General features: G+C 46.1%; 1 protein-coding gene across 3 annotated transcripts in view; it reads left to right on the top strand.

The window, feature by feature from the left end:
- Positions 1 to 20,235, top strand: part of LOC128327057 (uncharacterized) — a 143,339-nt gene extending 123,104 nt beyond the window's left edge. For 2 of the 3 annotated variants that reach the window (XM_053255195.1, XM_053255196.1), the window contains 3 exons: positions 8,032 to 8,174; positions 15,446 to 15,654; positions 19,203 to 20,235. In XM_053255195.1, coding sequence (XP_053111170.1) covers positions 8,137 to 8,174; positions 15,446 to 15,654; positions 19,203 to 19,816 — 861 coding nt within the window. In that variant the 5' untranslated portion in view covers positions 8,032 to 8,136 and the 3' untranslated portion in view covers positions 19,817 to 20,235. Of the gene's footprint in view, positions 1 to 8,031; positions 8,175 to 14,557; positions 15,655 to 19,202 lie in introns of those variants that run through there. The other variant, XM_053255194.1, reaches the window with a different exon arrangement.
- Positions 20,236 to 23,564: the final 3,329 nt, after the last annotated feature.

The raw sequence follows: 23,564 nt of genomic DNA, 5'->3' as shown, positions 1-23,564 counted from the left end.
GTCAAAATGGTTTTTTATATTGTTTTAAGTAGAGTGTTTTAGATGATGTCTGTTTTTGATTTTTTAGACTGGTTGTACACCACCTAGAGCCTCTGGATGGGGTGGTTTATAAATGTAATAAATAAATAATAAATTAATTAAATAAGGCATGGAAAGCAAGACTTCCTGCCCACACATGTGTGTCTTCTGGGTAGGAAGGAAAACATAATGGAAATCTCACAAAAAAGAGCAAGGCCTTTGTGGAAAGCCTTGTTTTGCATCATACTTTTTATCCTGCATTTATAACTGAGCTCCTTTGCATGAAGAAATAATTGTCTGTACCAAATGAATAAGGCATTGCATGATAAACAATGAAATGAACACAGCTTCTGACCATCTGAATAAATAAACTTGATTAAGAGTCTGTTGGGCAAGCACTGTGTGTCAATACAATATTGGCTTCAAATGCATGTTGGATGAACAATTTATCTCAAGAAGAAACCTGCTGTAGGAGATACCTCTTCACAATGAAAACCTACATGGAAAAAACCATCCCGACTGCTTTGAAGCTTGCTTCTTTTCTGCGGAGTGTCTTCAGAGACATGCTTATGCAATGATTAGCTGTGCACCACTAAAGAAAATTCTAAGAAAAACCATTTAATTTGTTTGATTCATGTGTCTGGTAAGGTGTCATGCTGTTTTCTATCTGATGTGGACCTAGCTGGAGTTGTTCATGTCTTTATAACCTCCAAGACTGACTACTGAATGTGCTTTCTCTATGTAGGTCTGCCTGTGAAAGCTGTTTGGAAGCTTTTGTTGGTGCAGAAAGTAGCTTCGTGCCTCTAATCAGGATTGGATGCTAGGCAAAAACGACCAGTGCTCCCATGTCTGCATTGGCTACCATTGTGCTTTAGTAATAACTCACAGGGCTGGGATCATCCTATAAAGCTCCAAATGGCTTATGTCTGACATACCTTAGGAAATGCTGCTTTTCATATTATCATTATCATTATTATTTACATTTTATATCCTGCTCTTCCTCCAAGGAGCCCAGAGCGGTGTACTACATACTTAAGTTTCTCCTCACAACAACCCTGTGAAGTAGGTTAGGCTGAGAGAGAAGTGACTGGCCCAGAGTCACCCAGCTAGTATCATGGCTGAATGGGGAGTTGAACTCGGGTCTCCCCAGTCCTAGTCCAGCACTCTAACCACTACCCCATGCTGGCTATATTTTAGTCCATAAGGCCCCTACAATTTAGAGATGAGAAATAAGAGCTTCATGGACTTTGTACAGACATGTTCAGCAGTGCTGGAAAACATGTCCCCTCACTTATTCATTTGCATGGCCCTCACTCTTCCTTGCCTGCAGTGATAGTATTGCATAGCCAACTCTAATTGTGATCTAGCATTGTGAAATTATCCCATTCACTATATAATCTCTGATTAGGTGAGATCACCTGTCTATCTAATCTGGGAAGAAGGAAAATGCAGGAGGGAATGGCACAGAGAAAGCGGAAAGGAAGCAATTGTACTGAACAGGATCAAAATGTTTTGTGCAAAATCTTTCTTTGCACAACTGAAATATTTTTTGGACATATATTGCAAGTTTCTGTCAGTCAAAAATCAAAACTGAGAAATAGTCAGTGCGTATTTTGCTAGTATTATGTTGCAAAACAGTTGGAAACTCCTTGCTGAAGTTAACAACCTACACGCCACGTGTGATCAGCTATGGAAAACAGAGACATGCTGCTGAACGGCTCACTAGGAGGATGTTGCACAGGAATAGAGAAGGCCACAACGGTAAGATTTCGGTTTTGTGAAACAGATTATTAATGACTTCTCAGTCTTGCAGTATTATCGGCCAGATAACAACTAGCACTCCAGTGTAATGCATCTCACAAAAGGAAGATTTCAATTCCATATGTTGCTATGAACTCTACCACTCATTGAGATCATCTGAACAAGTCCATCTGTAGTTGCCACTGGCTCATCTAGTGGCTGCTCAGGGATGGGCCTTCTCTGTTGCCACTCCAAGGCTTTGGAATGCAGAAATAAGAGCCTCCCCATCTCTGACAGCTTTTTAAAAAGACTCTGAGGATGCATTTATCCACCCAAGCTTTTTAACTAGAACCAGCTGGGTCATGCGCAGAGCATCTGTGCTTCTAGTTTGCCGCAGCCGTTTTCTCTTTCCCCCACCCCCTGCTGCTGGCACTTATTTTTGGCCAGCCCACCAGCTACCTGGCCGCCCACCCTCCTGCCGGCCACCTTGGCCTGCTGGCTTGCCACCTCCTCCCGCTCGCCGTCCAGCCTGGCACCTCCCGCTGGTGGCCACCTTTTCCCAGCCAGAAGAGGAGGAATAATTCATAGCCTAATTGACTAACAGTCAGAGAAGGCAAGCATCTCTATATAATAGTGTGCCAAGGACTTACCATTGCTGGCTCCAGGCACCCCTATTAATTTACACACTTGACATGAACCAGAAGGCCAACCAGATGGACCAACAGTTATAAAGGAAGTAAAAGCAAGCCATAGCAAATGACTGCACTAGGAGGACAAGTGGTCCATAGAAACAGGATGCATCTACAAGCCACCAAAGCTAATACTTAGGAACATCAGATAACAGCAAGGGACAGCAACAAAGGAAAAGATGCTAGGGATGTGCACGAAACGTTTCAGCACCTCTATTATGAGGTGCTGAAATGCTTCTAGCTTCCCCCACTGAATTGTTATGGCGGGGCAAGCAAGCTCTTTAAGAGGAAGAAAGCAGGTCTTACCTGCTCCTCCATAGCTCCCCCCACCCCGCCCTAGCATGGCACTGTCTAAATTAAACACCCCACCGCTTGGCTGCAGGGCTATTCCCAGTAGCACAGAGGGCGTGGTTGCTATGGAAATGTCATCTGACCATGTGCAGACACCATCTTGAGTGGTCAGCATGGTGTTCCTGACCACTCAAGATGGTGTCCGCACATGCTCCAACACTATTTCCATGCTGACACCACCCCGTGCGCTGCTGGGAGCAGCCCTTCAGCTGAGCAGCAGGGCGTTTAATCCCAGCGGTGCCATGCTAGGGCAGCAGGGGCAGTGGAGGGGCCATAGAGGAGCAGGTAAGACCTGCTTTCCTCCTCTTAAAGTGCTCGCTCTCCACCCCTTGGGATGTGCACTAAATGCTTTGTGCACATCCCTGAAAGATACACCTCAAAGCAAATGCAGCAGAGAGAGAAAAGAACTCCTCAGAATGGATAACCCAGTATAGCAACCAAAAGGGGGCGCTCCCAGTATGTGTTCCTTTGTAACCTAACAAGTTTAAAGCCTCTTTTTGGAATCAAGTTTGACAAATCCTGTACATAGACACTGGTGGGGAGGGTTGGTTGTTGTGCCTATTTGATTAAAATTATTTGTTATTGCTCTATGCAGATAATATTGCCCTTTTATCTCAAACCAGGATAAGTCTCAGTCGTGCTTTGACCTCCTTAGGTAAGTATACTAAGAAGGAGGCTTTAGAGATCAATTATTCTAAGACCAAGATAATGGTGTTTACAGAGCACCTCAAAATCTTTAAATGGACAATAAACGGGCATGGCATCGAACAGGTTAAGGTTTTTAAGTATTTGGGGGTAGTATTCCACCAAATTGGAACATGTAAAGCCCATCTTGATTATATTTCCCAAGGTGCTCAACAGACGGCAAATATGATTAAGTCCTTCTATTACTCTAGGGGTGCCTTTTTTGTACCAGCGGCTATAAAATTGTTGAAGGCCAAGATATATCCCCAGATTCTTTATGGGGTGCAGATTGGTCCTCTGGAAAATTTCTCTCAGCTTGAAACAGTACAAACCAAATTCCTGAGGGCTATTTTTCAGGTACCCAAGGGTACAGCAAATGCCGTCCTTCATAGGGAAGCAGGAGTCACCACTCTGAAAGCAAAAGTATGGTTTTGCATAATTAAATTTTGGTTAAGCCTGGTCTTCTTTCCCGCTGGTCTTTTCCCATCAGTGTTATCAGACAGTTTTGTTTCCAAATGGAAATCAGCTCTGAAATTAAAATTGCATCACTTGGGCACATCTCAAGAAGATCTTATTGGGCAAGGATTAGAGCAGGTGCTTTGCTTTGTGGAGCAACGGCTCCGAGATATAGATTTGCAGGAGGAGTCCACACGGTTACCCAAGGGAATTTATTTAGGTTCTCAAACTTTTAACTATAAACCGACTGAATATTTAGACCAGATCTTGGTACCAAAATTTAGGAGATTTCTGATCCTCGCGCAATTGAACGTTCTCCCTTCAGCAGCACTTGATGGTAAATTCAAACAACTTCCTTACAATCAGCACTGTTGTCCCTGCAGCTCAGGGGATATAGAGTCTATCACTCATATTATTCTTTATTGCCAGTTTTATAAGGACGCTCGCACCAAATTTATTGCTCCTATTTTAGCCATTTATCCTGGTCACACAGACCAATTTTATTTGGAAATTATGCTGGCCAATTTTAAACCTGTAATTTCAGATAATGTGGCAAAGTTCTGTTTTGTGGTGTCGAAGCTCCGTAGAGGCTGTATTAGTAATTTGAACAGTTTGTGATTTTGTAGACTTTTGAAATTTTTGAATTTTCTTATTAATGCTATTAATTGTTATTGTTTGTTAATCTGGTCTGTGACCGCAATAAATACTACTACTATGTATCTCACCCAAAAGCAGTATGACTTGCTTGTATTTCTCACCCAGTACTCACCCAGTATTACTTGCTTCGATTTCGCATTGCATGTGACATGAGTTTCCTAATTCTCTTCCTTTGCGTGAGTAGACAGCTCTGAGATGGGAGGATTGGTCCCACACCATTAGTATGGTCCTACCTGAGAATAATTTCCATTTCCAGTTTGTAAATCTATATGTCCTTCCTTCATTGACCCAATAACTGACTTCTCACTAAATGTCTGTGAACTGATGGATTTTCACCCATGGGATTATAGGGATGTGCAAACAGTTTTGACGTTGAATGTGTTCCAAGTCAAACCTATTTGGTTCGATGGTTTGGGGTTGAACCAAACCATCCCGTTTGGTCCGACCCCGGCCTGAACACCCCTGACTGTTTGGGGGGTTCGTCGACTTTTAAAAATAATAATGATAATGATAATGATTATTATTATTATTTTGTTACTTACCCCCTTTGGGGGAGTTGTTGGAGGCAGGGGGGGGTCCACAGAGATTCCCCCTCCCCCCGCCAGCCTGCCTTGCAGCCCAAACTGGCCCATTCGTACCTTCCCCCCTCCAGCATGGTGGCCATTTTGGAGGCTCCCGCGCCTGTGCAATTGGCCTCTGTGTGGCCTGGGCCTATTGCAAGCACAGTGGCCTCCAAAATGGCCACTGTGCTGGAGGGGGGAGGCCTGAATGGGCCAAAGAGCTGGCCAAACAGGCTGGTTTGGGCAGCAAGGGAGGCAGGTGGGGGGAGGGGGAACTTCCGCGGACCCGCCGCAGCCTCCAACCACTCCCCCAAAGGGGTTAAGTAATTTTTAAATATATATTTTAAAAAATTTTCACAACCCCCCCGGACAGGATCGAACTGGGGGGTTTGAGGGGGTGCTGGACTGAACTCGCCCAGTCCAGTTCTCGGCTAGTCCACACCAGAACTGAACTGGGGGAGCCAGTTCCATGCACACCCCTATGGGATTATATTCTATATTTGTAAAAACTCCCTACATTTTAAGAGTTCAGTCATTTTATCTTTTTTCTTTTAATAGTACCTTTTTTTTAAAGTCTGCTTTCATTAAGAGAAGTAAGCTTATGAGATGACACAGCATTCTGTGTTTGTGTTTTTTTGTGTGTGTTTGCGTCCCCATCAATTTTGCAATGCCTGGACCAATATGAACCAAATTGGGTACAATTGTAGGGACACATAGGAACACCTCAGCAGTGTACTTTATGATGATGTCATCCACCCCAATTCAAGATGGTGGACATGTGAATATCTGAGGGGCATGTGGGCTAACTTCTGAACCACCCAACCAATTTGAACCAAATTTGCTACAGTTTTAGGGACACATAGGAATGGCTCAATCATGTAGTTTGTGAAGATGTCATCCATCCCAATTTAAGATGGTGGATGTGTGAATATTTGAGGTGCAAGTGGTCTTGTCTAACTGTCTAACTGATTTGAGCTGAATTTGGTACAGTTGTTGTGAGTGACACACAGGGATGGCTCAACAGTGTAGTTTGTGAAGATATCATCCACCCCAATTCAAGATGACATATGTCAATATTTGAGGCACAAGAGGGCTAACATGTGAACCATCTAACCAATTTGAGCTGAATTTGGTACAGTTGTACAATTGAAGGGAAAATGAGAAGGAAAGATCTAGAGTGACAGAGCTACTAATTTTTACATGTATAATAAGATTAACAAGTTGTTCTGGTAAGAACTAATCTGCCTACTTTAGTTGTGGTAAGAACTGACTGTCATCCCTACATAGAGATGGCTCAACAGTGTAGCTTGTGATGATTTCATCCACCCCAATTCAAGATGGCAAACAGCTGAATGTCCGAAGCAGTAGAGGGCTTGCTTGTGAGCCATCTAACCGATTTGAACCAAATTTGCTACAGCTGTAGGGACATGGAGGGACTCCTCAATAGCCTAGTTCGTAATGATGGGCAAACTTGTGTACCACCTAATGGTTTGAACCAAATTTGCTACAGGTGTAGGGACACTTAGATGGCGTAGTTTGTGATAATGGCGTAGTTTGTGATAATGTCTTCCAACCATTTCAAGATGGTGGATGTGTGAACATTTAAGGCAGAAGTGGGCACAAGGATGGTAATTATCTATTAAGATTATAGTGAAAGGAAAGTAGGCAGACAAGTTCTTACCAGAACAACTTGTTAATCATATTATACATGTGAAATTAGTAGCTCTGTCACTCTAGATCTTGCCTTCTCATCTTCTCTTTCCCATTTTCTCTCTTTCTCCTTTATTTGCTCTGTTTTTCTCCCTTTCTGTCTTTCATTCTTTCTCCCCTATCAAAAAAGTGGTCATACAGGTGAAACTCGGAAAATTAGAATATCGTGCAAAAGTCCATTAATTTCAGTAATGCAAATTAAAGGTGAAACTGATATATGAGACAGACGCATTACATGCAAAGCGAGATAAGTCAAGCCTTAATTTGTTATAATTGTGATGATCATGGCGTACAGCTCATGAAAACCCCAAATCCACAATCTCAGAAAATTAGAATATTACATGGAACCAAGAAGACAAGGATTGAAGAATAGAACAATATCGGACCTCTGAAAAGTATACAGTGTACTGTGCTTGATTGGCCAGCAAACTCTCCTGACCTGACCCCATAGAGAATCTATGGGGCATTGCCAAGAGAAGGATGAGAGATATGAGACCAAACAATGCAGAATTGCTGAAGGCTGCTAATGAAGCATCCTGGTCTTCCATAATACCTCATCAGTGCCACAGACTGATAGCATCCATGCCACGCCGCATTGAGGCAGTAATTGCTGCAAAAGGGGCCCAAACCAAGTACCGAATACATATGCATGCTTATACTTTTCAGAGGTCCGATATTGTTCTATTCTACAATCCTTGTCTTCTTGGTTCCATGTAATATTCTAATTTTCTGGGATTGTGGATTTGGGTTTTCATGAGCTGTACGCCATGATCATCACAATTATAACAAATTAAGGCTTGACTTATCTCGCTTTGCATGTAATGTGTCTGTCTCATATATCAGTTTCACCTTTTAATTTGCATTACTGAAATTAATGGACTTTTGCACGATATTCTAATTTTCCGAGTTTCACCTGTAGTTTCACTGATGCAGCACACCTTAGGTACGGCCCTAACCCATTTGTGGTTCATGGCCAGACACTACAGTGGAGAACTTCTGACTATGATAGTATAGATGGGTGTGTGTGTGTGTATGGGAAGAGGGAGAGGGAGAGGGAGAGGGAGAGGGAGAGGGAGAGGGGTTGTCTTTTACATTGCTGTTGATTATACTGTTTTGCTGTTCCAACTAATATATCTTTCTGCTTTTCTTGATATTTCTATTATTAGGATTTGGGAATAGCACAGATTAACACCCCGGAGGCATACTCAGATCCTTCATTTTGAGTTTTGGCACATTAGCCTATTTCTCAACCAGTTGAATATTTATACCAGATGGCAGAAAAATCTCCTTTCATTCTCCAACTTCATCAGTGAGAAAACATTAGATGAATACTAAAATATTAGCAATGCTAATTTCTGTTACTCCATGCTATCTCGCAGACAAATACCATGATCCCATCTGAAAATAATCAAGTGATAACATTACCAGATACCAAAGTGTGCACTGTTCAAAGACAAGTTAGAAACTCAGAAATGATGCATTATCACCATACTTATTTAATATATATGATACATCATCATATTTAAGAGAATGCCTTCTTCGTTATGAACTCTGCTGCCTATTGAGATCATCAGGGTTTATCTGAAGGTGTCACCAGCTTGTCTGGTGGCAACTCAAAAACGTGGCCTTCTCTGTAGTTGCCCCAGGGCTGTGGAAAGCACTTTCCTGCTGAGATTAGAGCTGCTCCATCCCTGATGGCTTTTAGAAAACAATTAAAGACACATCTCTTCAGCCAAGCTTTTTAGTTGAAGTTTTAGCTGATGTTTTTTTAGTTGAAATGTATTGATTGTTTCAACTTTACTGTAAATTGGATCTATGTTTTAAATGTGTTAAATTTTTGATGTATTTTGTTGTAAACCGCCTAGAGACTTTGGTAGTGGGCAGTCTGGATTGTTACTTTTCTTTCCATTGTTATATCAAAAATTTGAGCATCTTTAGATATTGTAGCAAATGTCCAAACTGGGGAGGCTATTGGCAATCACAAGGGAATGTTAATAGTCCTGTATGCATCTGATAAATGTCCAAATGTTTACCATAAACAATTTACGACCATCACCAATGGTTATCAACATTCACCAGTGCAGCTCCAAAACTGCTTACCTTTGCAAAAATTTGAAAATTATATGAATCTCCACATTTTGGCAGCCACTGTAACAGAGGCCAGAATTGAGCCTATTGAAATCTTGCCTATGCTGAATTGCAGCCAATGTTTGCGGTTAAGATATGGCAGCTTGACAAAGACTCCAAACTCAAAAATTCCTCCCTCCCATATTTTCCCCTTTGTAGAGTATGACCCCCCTTCTGTGTGGATTTAACATAGAGAGATTAAACAAAAATTATTTAAAGTTTTAATTTTCAATATAATTTGTATTTCTTTATTCAGCTCCTTGACATGATTTAGGCAAAGGCCCAGGAAAGAAATTCACAGGGCTCTTAACATGAAAGCCATGCCAGAACCAAGCTCTGCTCCTTTGTGTGCTTTCTTAAATATATGCTAAGCTGCTTGTACCCTCCTGCCATACTTGTACATTTTTTATGCCTCTTTAGCTGCTTGATTTATCTCCACACCCACAGATCCCCTTTATAAGAATTCCCATTGACTGAAGTGATACTTATTCATGTGAGCCAAGCTGATAAACTGCAGGCTGTACAACTGCTGAATAGAAGGCTGGGTTGATTATGACTCCACAGATGTTGTTTCTTTGAGTGCGCAAAACAGGTTCTTAAAACATGCCTTCCCTTTTGTCTCAAGGGACTCACAGTGTCCAAACATTCCAAAACATTCCAAAAACAAACAAAAACACTGCTGGCTCTTCAGCTGAAGATAAATCACTCTTCATAAATGCTATTTCATGTAACCTAGCTTGATTAAGAAAGTCTTTCCGCTGGTCTACCCAAGCAGCCAAATGTTATGGAACAGATTTTTCCTAGATCCAATCATTAGGACTGCAAATGAGGAAGAGAATAGTTAAAAAAAAACCTATTTAACTGAATAGTTAAATAGTTAGATAGAGAAATAAATAAAACTCCCAACAGACAGAGAACTAACATGTCAGGTGAAGGGTTTTCCTAGTCTTTTCCTTGACCTACTAATTTTCTATGTGCAATTTCCCCACTCCTCTCTCTTCTAGTATACAGCGTCCTGCCTACAGTGTGAGAAGATACTGCCATGTAAAAACTACATACCATGATTCTGCTATATATGTAGATCAGCACTGTGACAATGTAATTGAGAAAGGCTGCATTTGCACACAATGCGAAACTGCAGTTAAATGGGGCAGAGGTTGGAACTTGTTTACATCCAAATGTGTGAAACCGCAGTTTACAGCAATAGCGACTCAGGGTTTCCCTCACCAAACTCCCATTTGAACCTCTGGTTTGTAGTGAGTTCCGCTGTCTCAACCTGAGGATTGGGGCTGGCACCATTACATCTGAATGCAGATGCTGCCGTAACTGCAGTTTTGTGCTGTTTCTGGAACTGTAATCATTGAGCAGGCAGCCCAGACCTGCCCAGGAACACATCTGCTCCATGCCTACTGGGATCACTGGAAATCGGGGCTCCCCTCTACTGCAGTTCCTGATCTGCATACACCACAATGCTAGTCCAAACCTGGGAAATTTGAATAAGAGTTAAAATCTTTCCCAGGTCCCAGAATATCTGCCCACCTGGTAACACCCAGACACGAAGCACCAAGTTCTCCTTTGAGTGCATCGAAGGATTCCCTGGAGAAGAGCGGGTTGCTGTGTAAAATTTCTATCATTAACCTGAGAGAACAGGGTCCCCACACAAGCGGGGGCCTTTTTTGGATGGCTCAACTCATGAAGGAACAGTCCAATAGAGGACTGAAGGTTTTTGAGCCTAAGGTTCTCTCCAGTGGACTGGCCCTCTCATAAGAGAGCTAATCCACAGCCAGGACGCCAAGACAGGGGCAGGAGAGTGCTTGGGTGTTCCTGGACTACTTTGCTGTGGTCTGCCATTGCAAGGGCATTCTTAGTCCGGACCCCAGGATCCTTTGTCCTCCCTCATATACATATCTCCTCCTAGGAAGTCATCATGTTCACTTCCTGGAGTAACAGAATAGTGTGCCCCTTGAGCTTGTGTGAGACAGTTTTGTTGTGCAGCTCTTCTGAGGATGGTTGTTGTGCAATTGCTGTCAGAAGAAAGGCTTGCATGGCATTTAAAGGGATTTAGATGCCCTTTCCTTTAGGGCAGGCGGACCATTCCAAAAAGACATGATCATGGTCAGGATGTGCCCTTTGAGATTGTGGCCAATGGCTGCTGCCCTGCAGATGTTCTGACACCTTGCTCACAGTCTGGCAGCATGAGCACTGCAAAGCTTACTGGGATGCAGCCTCTGAGGACCATGAAGAGGGAGGGGCTCCCTTGCCCTGAAACTAGAGCTTCCTGGACTGTGGTTGGACGAATGTGATGCGATTCAAGGTTAGAAAAAATTAACAGTAGGTTTGGCAACCTCCGGTTTCACATTATGTGTGAATGTGGCCTCTCAGTCCAGTTATGGAAATAAGGACATGGACCTTTAGTAACCCTTCTTCTCCTCCACTTCTTCAAAATTATGCATTACTCTTCTTACAAAGTAACTTGAGATGGCTTACAGCACAAGCAAATTTAAAACAATGTAACAAAAAAGCATTAAAAAAAAAACCCACACAAAACAGCTCGGCAGCAAACAAACAAAAACATTACCAATGAAAATGACAATAGAAAACAAAACGCACCATCTAATGGAAATGAATCCAAATGAAACACTTGCTTTAAAAGGCCAGGTCTTGGTCAGGAGTCTGAATATATATGGTGAGGAGGAAATATAGGCATTCTGGGGAGCATTTCGTAGGATTGGTGGCATTGGTGGCAATGCTTCAGCTGACAATAATATCTGGAGCGATCTCTTCCATGTTGGACAATAATGAGGATGAAGAGGAGCAGCAGGCAGTAACATTGTGTGGCTACACAATGTTAAACCAAACAGTGTGAAATATAATGCAAACAACCTCTTTTCACCATTCAGTTGTCACATTTTATTATTACTAAGTACATTTTCTGCCACTGATTTTTACAGAATAGTGCATAAGTAAATATTTCTCAATATAGTGCCAACCTAACTCATAAATAAAGCATCAACTTGACCTACCGCTGGTTTTATTTTTGGGAAGGTGGGAGGTTGAAAGGAAACATACAATTATATCATGAATAGTTAGTAATCTTGGTTACGAAGTGGCATGGCAAAATACTGTAAGAGTAGGCTATAAAATGTGTTTCATTTTTGTTTACAGTGTGCTAGTGTCTTTTATGCATAATTGAGGGAAAGTGATTATAAAATAGAAAAGAGTTTCCTGATGAAAACCTTGGGTTGTGAAATTCATGACAATATTTCCTTTCCTAGCTTTTATCTACTCTTTGTTTCTTTGTTTTTCCAACATAATCTCAAAATAACAGACAATATTCAATAGATCTCAGAACAGCAGTATTCTGTAGATCTCTATTAATCAACTTTTAAAAATAACGTTAATCTCTGCAAAACAAACTATATCTCTGTAAATTTTAGATAGATAGATAGATAGATAGAAAGATAGATAGATAGATAGATAGATAGATAGATAGATAGATAGATAGATAGATAGATAGATGGATGGATGGATGGATGGAGGGAGGGAGGGAGGGAGGGAGGGGAGTAACAAATAGAAATATAATGTGCAAGATATTTTAGTTTCCGCCTTCTTTAGGTTCTCTGATATATGAAAGGTATAACAGCTGCAGTGACAGTTATAGAACATTTGCAATGGAGTGTTCAACTGTCTCTAGGATTGGCTGGTGTGTGTGTGTGTGTGTGTGTGTGTGTGTGTGTGTGTGTGTGTGTGTGTGTGTGTGTGTGTGTGAAGGCTTCATACTCAAGAGACACACAGTTGTTTTACAGCTTTCATCAATGGGTTTCATGAAAAGGCTCATTTTACATCAGAATGAACGTTGTTGTATAGAAAACATTTTCGCCAGTTGCATCTGAATACTGACATTGTTACCATTGGGGAAATATAAAAGCATAGTGTGAAGATAGTAGGCTGTACAAAAAGCACCCTGTCAATCATGACTTGACAAGCCAGACATATTGATCAGGTAGTTTTCTGCAGAAGATTAAACAGCTAGAGCAGGGGCAGGTGGCTCGTGAAAGCACACGAGCCACCTGCTGTCCTTTCCCTGAATTATTTACCAAATTAAATGATTAGGCTTTAAGACAAAAATCTCTTATGACTCTAAAATAAAAATGCCTTCTATGAGTTGCTGGAATGAAGTCGGTTGACATATCTGTGCTTATGGTTTAAGCTATGAACATGTATGGTAACCCGGGATGGAAGTTGTGTTTGGACACAAGAACTCTGTACCCAGAGCAAGTGGCCAAGTGACTATAAGAGAAAGGGGACTGCAGGCACCAAGGGGGAAAACAATTTTTGACTGCAGCCATTCTTGTGGCCAGCAGTTAGCGTACACAGTTTCTGACCCTGTTGGGCAACCCTACTCAAGCAGGAGTCCAGCACAGATGTGGGCTCTGTCAGCAAATTCTCTCTGTGGATCAGGGAACTGGGGCATAGTCTGACATCTCCTCTGCTCCAAAAATACCAGCTGCTTTCTGAGACCTGTCATCTGTCTGCAGAGTGGCCCCCTCAACGCTCACAAGCAATGCCCACAGAGAACCTGACCTGGCATCTAGACCTGGTAAAAATGCCTTCTCTAGCCTGCTTTGATCCCCCCTGTCTCTATACAATCCCTTTTCCTCTTTCTTCCTCTCCTCTGATTCAGTTCTCCTAGGGCTGTCATGGCCCCCCAAATTCTGGGTTTCACCCGGATTTTAAGCATCTCACCCAGCTTGCTTAGCCCACCCAGATTCTCCCAGATTTCATCTCTCATTTAAAAAAAAGAAAGAAAGAAAGGAAAAGCTAAGCTCTAGCCCTTGTAGAAGTGGAGTTATGGAGCAAAACGTGCAGTCACAATTCTGCTCAGAAATTATTTTCCAGCCAATTTACATAATATGCAAATTATGCAAAAATAAAATAAATAAATTAGGCACCTGGATTTGGAAAGCCAGAATATGGCAACCCTAAGTTTGCTTGGATTACCTCTCCCCTTTACCACCCCCTTTCTCCCTTCATCCCCTGCCATTCCAAACGGTCCCACTGCTTCCCTTCTCCTCCCCAACCCTCCAGGAATGTTTGGAATGTATTCTGTTGCCTTTGCCAGTAGCAGTAGGACTTGGTCCCAGAGCAGTGATTTGCTGCAAATTGCCCATTGGGGAAATTTTGGGCACAAAAATGGCATATGAGGAAAGTACTACACCCCTCACTGAGCTACACAGTGCTAACCTTGACTGGGGTCTGCCTTATTTTTAAAGAAAAAAATGATTGTTCGTAAAGAAACTTGCATAATTATGAGAAGTCTGGCCCTCTGTTTAAGCTCCTTACATTTCTGGCTTCCTGGTTTGCATTTATAGGAAGGCATGGCAGTATAATGTGTATGTCTGTTTTATATACAGCTATTACAATGGGAAAGATGAGACACTAAGGCCCCCTCCGTTGGCCTGGCAAGGACAAGGCTGATAGTACTCCCCCTCCCTTCGGCCTCGTGCTGGGGGAGGGTGTTTGTCCCAGCCCTCCATGGGCCAGGAAGCAGCTGATTGGCTGGAACGTTCAAGGAGGGGCGTGGTTTCGGCCGGGAACGGCCGTTCCACGCCCCAAGCAATCAGTCCGCTTCAGGATCTCGTCGGGGAAGGAGCTCTTCTTGCGAGCTCCTTCTCGAGGGCGGGGGTGGTTGGTTTCGCCCGGGTCGGGCGTGCGGCGTACTTTGGAGCGGCGGTGGTCGCCGGCAGCGTTATCGCAGCGGGGGACAGCAGAGCGTCGTCCAGGGCTGTAGCCCTGTTGGTTGGCTTCCCCGGGCCTACGGGTCCTCCGTCGGGCCCCGCCTATTAAGGCGGCTGCCCTGGTGTATCGGGGCCCAGTTGCCCCTCGCCCACTCGCCCTTCCCGTTTTCGTTGCACTCCCCCCCTCTCCTCGGCATTTTTCTGGCCCCCTCTCAGGCAAGGTTGGAGCTTGGGGGGTGGTTGGCCTCAGCTGGGTGGGTGCAGTAGACTTGGGACGGCAGAGTGGGGTTGGTGCTGTTTTGGGGCCCTGCCTAGTAGTTTCGGGGTGTTTTTCTGGAGGATTCTCCAGGTGGCTGGGTGATTTCTGTGACTTTTGCGGGTGCGTTCTGGCCTGGTTGCTGTGTAGTTCCTCTTTCTTGCGTGCTCGCTTATAAGGCCCCATGCCTAGGAAGGCAAAAGAGAAGAGGGGTGGATGCCCTATTCGGCCTCCCAGGAGGCCTGCCCCTCCTCCGCCGTCCTCCTCGGACGAGGATGACGAGGAGATGAGTATTATCAGGTCCTTGATAGGGAGAATGGAGGCCTTAGAGAAGGCCAGAGCTGCACCATCAGATCCGGGTGCAGGCCCGTCGGGGGGCGGGGGTGTGCCACCTCCCAAGGTTCCCCGCAGGACTCGCGGGGCGGCCAGGAGTCAATTACTAAAATCTTTGTCCGACAGGTTGGAGGCCCTGGAGAAGGGCGGGGTCCCTGCCGGTCCTGACCCCTCGGCGGCGCCGGTGGGTCCAGCTGCACCTTTGTCCGAAGTACCTGGTCAACCTGCGCTGACAGTGCCTTCTGATGCGGTTCCCGCGCTCCCCTTGGAGGGGTTGCCACAGCCTGGGATGCCAACTGAACAACCTGTGGATCCATCCCGGCCAGGGGCTTCGGGTGAGCCAGCAGCACCTACACCCCCCGGCGGCACCGGCCAGTGGCCCTCCATACCCTGGCCGATGCCTGCCATGGGGGGCTGGGGACAGGCCCCGTACTGGTCCCCCGACACACACGCGTGGGGTTCAGGTTTTCCTTTTCCCGTGATGGGGTCTGCTACGAGTCTTCAGGGCTCTGCTGAACAGGTTTGGGGTGGACACAGGCCCGTGGTGGCTCCGCCTACTCCGCAAGTGGAGGGTGGCGCTGCCATGGTTCCTGCTTCCACCGGGGCGGGGTTTTATCCCAGGGGCATCGTGCCCACTTCGCAGCATGCCCCTTACGGTGGAATGGGGCTTCCTTTGGGGGATCACTTGCTCCCATCAACTAGGGAGAAGATCCTCAAAGCTGAGTATGTGGATATTTTTAGCCTGTTGTTCCGGGAACCTGAGGTGAAACATAAGGAGGGGGAGTCCTGTAAGGAGCACGAGGCTACCAAGAGGAAACCTATTGAAAAGACATGGAGTAACTGGCTGTCAGGTTTTACTATCTACATGGGCGTAATCGTCCAGGTACAGCCGGCCCGTGGCCCCTCCTTGCTTAAATACATGGACATCATACACAGGGCGGTCTCTGATTTCACGGGATCCTCATGGATCCGCTACGACGAGAGTTTTTGGATGAGAGCTGCCGTTGACCCCTCCTTGCCTTGGGATGCCCCTTTGCAGGAGTTGTGGCTAGTCATAATGTTCCCGGCCCGCCCGGTTGAGGGTGATAGATCTGATAGTGGGCATTTGTTGTCCAAGTCCGCTGGTGCTGGGGCTGCTCCTGGTTCAGGCCAACAGTGGGTTCAACCCCACTTGGTCTGCTGGGAGTTCAACTCGAATGGCAGGTGCGCTAGGTCCCCTTGTACGTATAGGCATGCATGTGGCCTCTGCGGGGTGAGGCACCCCAGTTCCGGTTGCCCAAGGGCCCGTTCCCCCGGTGCGGGTGGCAAGTTCCGGCCGGGAGCCAACAAGAAGGGCGGCCCCCCTCCACCCCCTACGGGTAAAGGGGCCCAGCCCCATTAGGCTTGAGGTCTTGGTTCACCTGTTGCGGGACTACCCGGACAGGCCCGCCGCTTCCTACTTGTTTTTTGGTTTTCGGGATGGTTTTAGGATCCTATCTTCGTTTCGGCGGGGTTCCGTTCGAACCCGCAACCTGGTGTCCGTGGTTGGCCAAGAACAGGTTGTTCTCAAAAAGATTGCAAAGGAAGTCGCTGCTGGTAGGGTTTGGGGTCCTTTCCGGACCCCCCCCCTTTCCCGGGGTTGCGGGTGTCACCTTTCGGAGTGGTCCCCAAGAAGGTGCCTGGTGAATTCCGGTTAATTTACCACCTCTCTTACCCTAGGGGGTCTTCAGTTAACGATGGGATCCCTGACACGTTGTGCTCTGTGCGATACACTTCCTTTGATGAAGCGGTCCAGGTGGTTAGGAGTAAGGGGATTGGAGCTCTGTTAGCTAAATGCGACATAGAGTCCGCCTTCCGCTTGCTGCCGGTTCACCCGGATGATTTTGAGCTCCTGGGGTTTGCCTTCGCCGGTCAATTTTATTTTGACAGGGCGTTGCCCATGGGCTGCTCCATTTCTTGTGCGGCCTTCGAGGCTTTTAGCACCTTTTTGGAGTGGGCGTTGCGGCGAAGGGCGGGGCGTGTGTCTACCGCTCATTACCTTTACGATTTTCTTTTTGTAGGACGGGGTGGCTCCGGGGAATGCAGTCATCTGCTCGGCTCCTTCAAGGAGCTGACTGCTGAACTTGGGGTGCCTTTGGCGCGTGAGAAGACTGAGGGCCCTGCCACGTGTTTGTCTTTTCTGGGCATTGAACTAGACACAGTAGCCGGGTGCTCACGGCTCCCCCTGGCTAAATTGCAGGTTTTGTTGGATTTAGTTAGGACCCTGGGGAGGGCTCGTAAGGCTTCTCTAAAGGAACTGCAGGTAATAGTCGGGCACCATAATTTTGCCTGTAGGGTGGTTGCCCCTGGTAGGGCCTTTCTGCGGCGCCTGTGTGATTTGATGCAGGGCCTTCGGGCTCCCCATCACAGGGTGCGGCTTTCGGAAGGGGTTAGGGCTGATTTAGTCGTGTGGGAGTCTTTTCTGCTCACGTTCAATGGAACCTCGCTTTGGAGGTCGGAGCAGCTGTTGGAAGCGGATCTGCAGGTCCACTCGGACGCGGCCGGTGGGGCTGGATTTGGGATCTACTTCCGGGGTAGGTGGTGCGCCGCCCTGTGGCCGGTCGAGTGGGTGGAGCTCGGAGTGGTTAGGGACATGACCTTCCTCGAACTATTCCCTATTGTCGTGGCAGTACACATTTGGGCAGGAGAGTTCTCCAATTCTTCAGTGCGGTTCTGGTGCGACAATCAGGCTGTTGTTCACGTGGTGAACGCCCAGACTTCGCGTTCATCGAGGGTCATGGTTTTAGTCCGGGCGCTCGTGCTCCAATGCTTGCGGGCGAACATAGTATTTCAGGCCCACCATGTCCCTGGGATTCGGAATGAGGTTGGTGATGCCCTGTCTCGTTTTCAGGTAGACAGATTCAGGGCGTTAGCTCCCGAAGCAGAGGCGCTCCCAGACCCCATTCCGTCATTTCTGTGGCAGCTTGGCAATTGGAGGCCCAGCAGGCCATAGCTGCTTCGCTGGCGCCCAGCACCAGGGCTAGCTACGCCACCAAGATAGAGGCCTTTTCACAGTTCCGGAAGGCTGAAGGTTTGGCTGAGGAGTGGCCTGTCCCGGTCTGTCATTTGCAGCAATTTTTAGTATCCCTTCACAGGGCGGGTCGTACCGGTTCTACTTTAGGGGGTTATTTGTCGGCCCTGGCATTTGAGGCTCAGGTGAGAAGGGTCCAGGATTCCTCGTCGGACCCTCGGGTCCGGCGCATGCTGGAAGCATGGGCCCGGGTATGCCCGGTGGGGGTGGACAAACGGCGCCCACTTACGTTAGACATGCTGGCCTCTATATTGGGCCGCTTGGGCGGCTGCTGTGCCAACTCTTGGGAGGCTTCGCTCTTTAGGGCTGCTCTTCTCGTGGCCTTTTTTGGGGCGTTTTGCCCCTCGGAGCTTTTGCCGCGCAGCAGCTGCTCCCCTCGGGACTGCTGTTTGCAGTTTGCGGATTTGTCTTTTGTGGCAGGGGAAGCCAGGCTGTTCCTTCGTCGATCTAAGACGGATCAAAAGGGCAAGGGGCAGCTGATTAGGTTGGCAGCAGCCACTGGTTCAGTGCTTTGTCCTATGGCTGCCTTGAGGCATTACGTCAGCCTGGGCCCGCATTCTGGGGGGTGTTTGTTTGTTCATGAAAGCGGCAATCCACTGACACAGTATCAATTCCTGGCAGTAATCAGGAAGGCCTTGCTGGCCGCGAAGATCCCCACGGGGGGGCTCACCCTGCATTCTTTCCGAATCGGGGCAGCCTCTACCACTACTGGATTGGGGATGCATGAGGACGCTGTGCGGCGGATTGGGCGTTGTAGGTCTGTGGCGGTCAGGCGGTATGTGCGCTGACAGCGGCCTACGTCCCATGGTTGATCTTCTGTCTTTTTTCTGGCAGGTGCTGGTGGAGCGGCGGCTCCGGTCCGGGTCCTAGTGTGCGGCCATTCGCTGGTCTTCTGGGCCTTCAAGCGGACCAGCACCACGCAGTGGGGCACGCAGTTGGGCTTCGGCAGGACGGCCTCTATATATTGGTTGGGCATGCGGGGGATGCTCTGGGGACAGCTACTCCCCGCTATCAGGAACCACCTAGTTAGCTTCCCCGCCCCTCAAGTTTTGATACTGCATTTGGGTGAGAATGATTTGGGCCAGCGAACTGGCCTTTCAATTGTTCGGCAAGCCTCTACCGATTTTAAGGTTCTGAGGGAATGGATTCCGGGACTCCGAATTCTTTGGGTCAAGTGGCTTCAGCGTAGAGTCTGGAGTGGGGTATCCTCAGGGCTGGGTATGGAAAAGGCTCAGCGGAAGGCTTCGGCAGCTATAGGTAGGCTGGTCAGGGAAGCCGGGGGGGCAGTCTTATTTCAGCCCGGGATAGCTGCGCGCTTCCCTGAGCTGTACTGGCCTGATGGGGTGCACCTGTCCCAGTCTGGCTGTGATTTATACCTGCGTAATATTCGGGAGGGGCTTGCCAAGTTTTTGAGAGGTTGTGGGGCAGGGAGGTCAAGCTGGGGCTAACCTCCCTGTGTGGCAGTAGCAGTGCGGGCTGTGGGTAACTGGAGGTAGATTTTGGTGAGCACCCTTGGGTATTTAACGGTTGATTGGTTAATCGCTCCTTTGTTGCCTGTGCGGCACGGGGAGAATGATTCCCAACAACCAGCTTCAGGACTTCACCAACCTTTGGGCTCAGCGGTCCGGGGTTGGTTGAGTCCTTGAAGTATCCAGATCACTTCCTGAAAAAGGGGGTGGTTGGCTTTGAAGGAATTGGGGCGGGGCTCTCCTGCCTTAATTCCTGAGCCAGGGTGTGTCGCCCTTGGCAGGCTATGGGGCTTGGCCTAGGGCCTTGCTCATGCCTAGGAGCCCGCACTGTTTTTTAGTTGTGATTAATCACATGAAGCGCCAGTTCGCCATGTTGTAAGGTTAATAAAGTTGTGGCCCTTTTCACCCATATTCATGTCTCTGTGTCTTCTTGGGCTGGGGTCTGGGGACAATATGTGTACCGAAGCCTACGTAGAAGCACATCAAATATTCACATATTCTTTCTCTGTCTTTCCCCAATTTGATTTCCCTTTCTTTCTTCTGATATTGTGTGTGTGTATGTGTGTGTTTAGGTTGTCAACCCCTTTGGGACAGAGTTCCAGCTTCTCATGATGTGTGACTTGCCATGCAAAATCATCATCATCATCATCATCATCATCATCATCATCATCATCATCATATAAATAAATACAGAAGGTGACACATGTCCTTTAGACACTATTCCCTGTCACTGGATCTTCTATGTGGACACAAGCCTAACTCATTTACTCACATATGTTCTTGACTGGATGCACTAAATCCTATCAGTAGCACTGGTTCCCCTTGTCCTTGGGATCTGAGTGCCCCACTTTCTCATGATCCTTGCCCTGGGGCAGAGCCACCATTGTGTGGGGGGTTTAAAAGAACCTGGGCTGGCGCGCTCAGGGGCGGCTCCAGGTGTACCAGCCATGCCCCTGTGTCTGAGATCAGGTATCTGCATATGGGGCCTTGCAGCCCTGTTTGCAAGTAAATAGTAAATTAAAGGCAGCCCCATTTTCCAGCAGTTTCAGCCAGTGTTGGGCTCCCAGCCTGAATGCACCTGGAAGTGTTCCCATTGGCTCAATAGCTTCCCACGAGCAGGAAGCGTTTGACAGGAGAATGCTCTCAAACATGTGATCCCACATTCTGGGATGCAGATTCCCCCTAAGCATAAGAGGAGTTTCTTCTCCCCATTTTACTGAAATCCCTGCTGCTAAACCTAATAGCCAGTGTTCCCTCTAACAAGGATTCTCAGATGTTGTTGACCACAACTCCCATAATCCCCAAGCAAAAGCCATTGCAGCTGGGGATTCTGGGAATTGTAGTCAACAACGTCTGGGAATCCCTGTTAGAGGGAACACTGCTAATAACCCTTATATTCTGTTCCCCAAACATGTTTTCTCTGCCCCCACTCCAATATTTAAGTGAAGAGTTACTCCTCAGGCTTTGTGTCTGTTTGAAATGGAGGCAGCCGGAACCCAATCAACCCACCTCCTTTCCTCATTTGCCGGCCCCTGTCACATGGACGGGGAGGCAAGATGGCATCCATGCCTGCCTCATGTGAGGGGCGGTACAACCCCACTCTCGCCTCATCGCGCTGGCACGGTGGCAGGGACCGGCATTCCTTCTGTCTGTACAATAGTGCTGAATTGACAGCCTCAGATCACAAATGTGGGCAGAACACTATTCCGGGCACCTTTTCTTGAAGGTCGAAAGTATACCTTTCCATGCAGGCTGCATAGTATTCATGCATCTACTTTTTTCTAAGTGTAGATGGGCATTGACCAAAACGGGCAGATGGTCCTGGGTTTATTAACTGCAGGGATCAGATGTGTGTTGGACATCTTTACATCTCTCTTCAAAACAGGCCTTCATAATTTGGGACCCACCAAGCTAAAAGCAACCACAGCCCTCTATTATAGTCTATCGGATGCTTGGCAAACTCTCATTTTTGCAGTCTCAAGCAGGCTGTAAAAAAAAGGTGGGTTATTGAACCCTTAGTTCATACCACACATGGCTGGTTTGCCACTGTTCAGCTTGGTGGGTCAAAGGTGTGCAAGCCTGCTTCAAAGTCACCATGAAAACATACTTTCCGAGGCTCTGAAACTGAGTTGTTCTCAACAAAGTATGTGTAAAAGTGTTGTCATAACAATTGTAACTGATTGTAATGAACGCTAAATCCTTTCCAATTGCAAATTTGTCTCTCTCCAGTCTAAAAGATAAAACTAAGGTAGATCTACATTCTTCTTAATGGTAATTTCAACAATACATGATTCCTCTCCCCCATGCATATGGGCTCTAGAGAGTTAAGCAAAAGAAAAGGAGGGATATGTCTGGGCATTTTCTTGTATTACTGAGAGTGCTTTTGCTTTTATTGCTTCGGCTAATGCATTAGATGTGGATACTGTTGTTGATAAAATGCTTGAAAGATGCTTTACTTACTACCATTGTGATGGATGTCAAAAGGAAAAGTGCTGAATAAGTCTAGCATGACTTTAAGTGGTAATATTGCTTCTTATTTCAGATTACTTAGGGAATAATTTAGAGCTGAGCTGAATGTTTTCACTCACGTTTGAATGCATTTGCAGCAGTGCCATAAAGTAACCTCTGTTTTCAGATGTGGTTCAGCAGTTTGTCTATATTCAGACTCCACTTAAATAGCACTCTTAACACTATTGTCATGATATAATGATGTGATAACATGCCAGTGGAAACATAACATGCTTTCCCACCCCCCACATCCTACATGATTTGTGTGCTGACGCTCATGGATGTTATGATGGTACCACTATGCAACAATTTCTAAATGTAAGGATACATCACAGCATTGGCTATATCAGACTTTATTGACCGCATAGGCTATAGACCTGTGTGATTATGGTCACTGATGCAATGATATCATATGGCACTATGCAATCAGAAGGGATATAATGTCAGTGAGGGTTGAAAACCTACTGCATTATGCAAACTGCTGTAGTTAGTATTGAAAATGTTCAAATGAATTTTCTGATCAGGGAACTTTTATTCACTGAACAGTTTTCTCCTAAAAGGGTCTTTTTCCAGCACAAGCATTGGATATGATGAATATGCAGCACCGGGGGAATCATAATTACACAGGCACAGGAGTGCCTGTGTATTATGGGAGGAAAGGAAAATGGGCATTTTATCATGGTATTTCACCTGACCCACGCAACCTTCTGCAGCTTCTCAAAGTTTTCCATTTGCACTATTCATACTAGAAGGGGCATTTTTACACCCAGAATTACCTGCTCAACAAGTGTGTCAGTTTTTTTATTGAAGCCATGGAAAAATGGCTAGTTTATGAGGATTAACATTTGAAAAGCAGACATGAAACCTCATGAAACCTATGAAAAAAATGACAGAGGGCAGAGGATGTCTCCTCTGGTTGAACACCAAAAGGAATCAGGAAGAATGGGTATGAATTGCCAGTTTCAAAGAGTGGGAGAAGAGCTAGATTCACTAAGGTTTTGCCTCTACTAAAAATATCATTTATTATATATAGATTTATATGGCAAACCCAGAGGATCTTGGAAAGACGAGGAATTAAAGTGAATGTGGTTTGCACAGCATCAATAACACTAAAACAACAATTAGTTAACTCCAGATTGTATAAGAAATGTGATGTGCAAGACTGTGAAATTTGTGAAAGGAAATTGTGGAAAGAAATGTGCAATATATACAATTCAAT

The sequence above is a fragment of the Hemicordylus capensis genome, chromosome 5, assembly GCF_027244095.1.
Source record: "Hemicordylus capensis ecotype Gifberg chromosome 5, rHemCap1.1.pri, whole genome shotgun sequence".
Classification (NCBI taxonomy): Eukaryota; Metazoa; Chordata; class Lepidosauria; order Squamata; family Cordylidae; genus Hemicordylus; species Hemicordylus capensis.
Note: the sequence above shows the minus strand (reverse complement) of the source record. Positions and strands in the feature narration are given on the sequence as shown.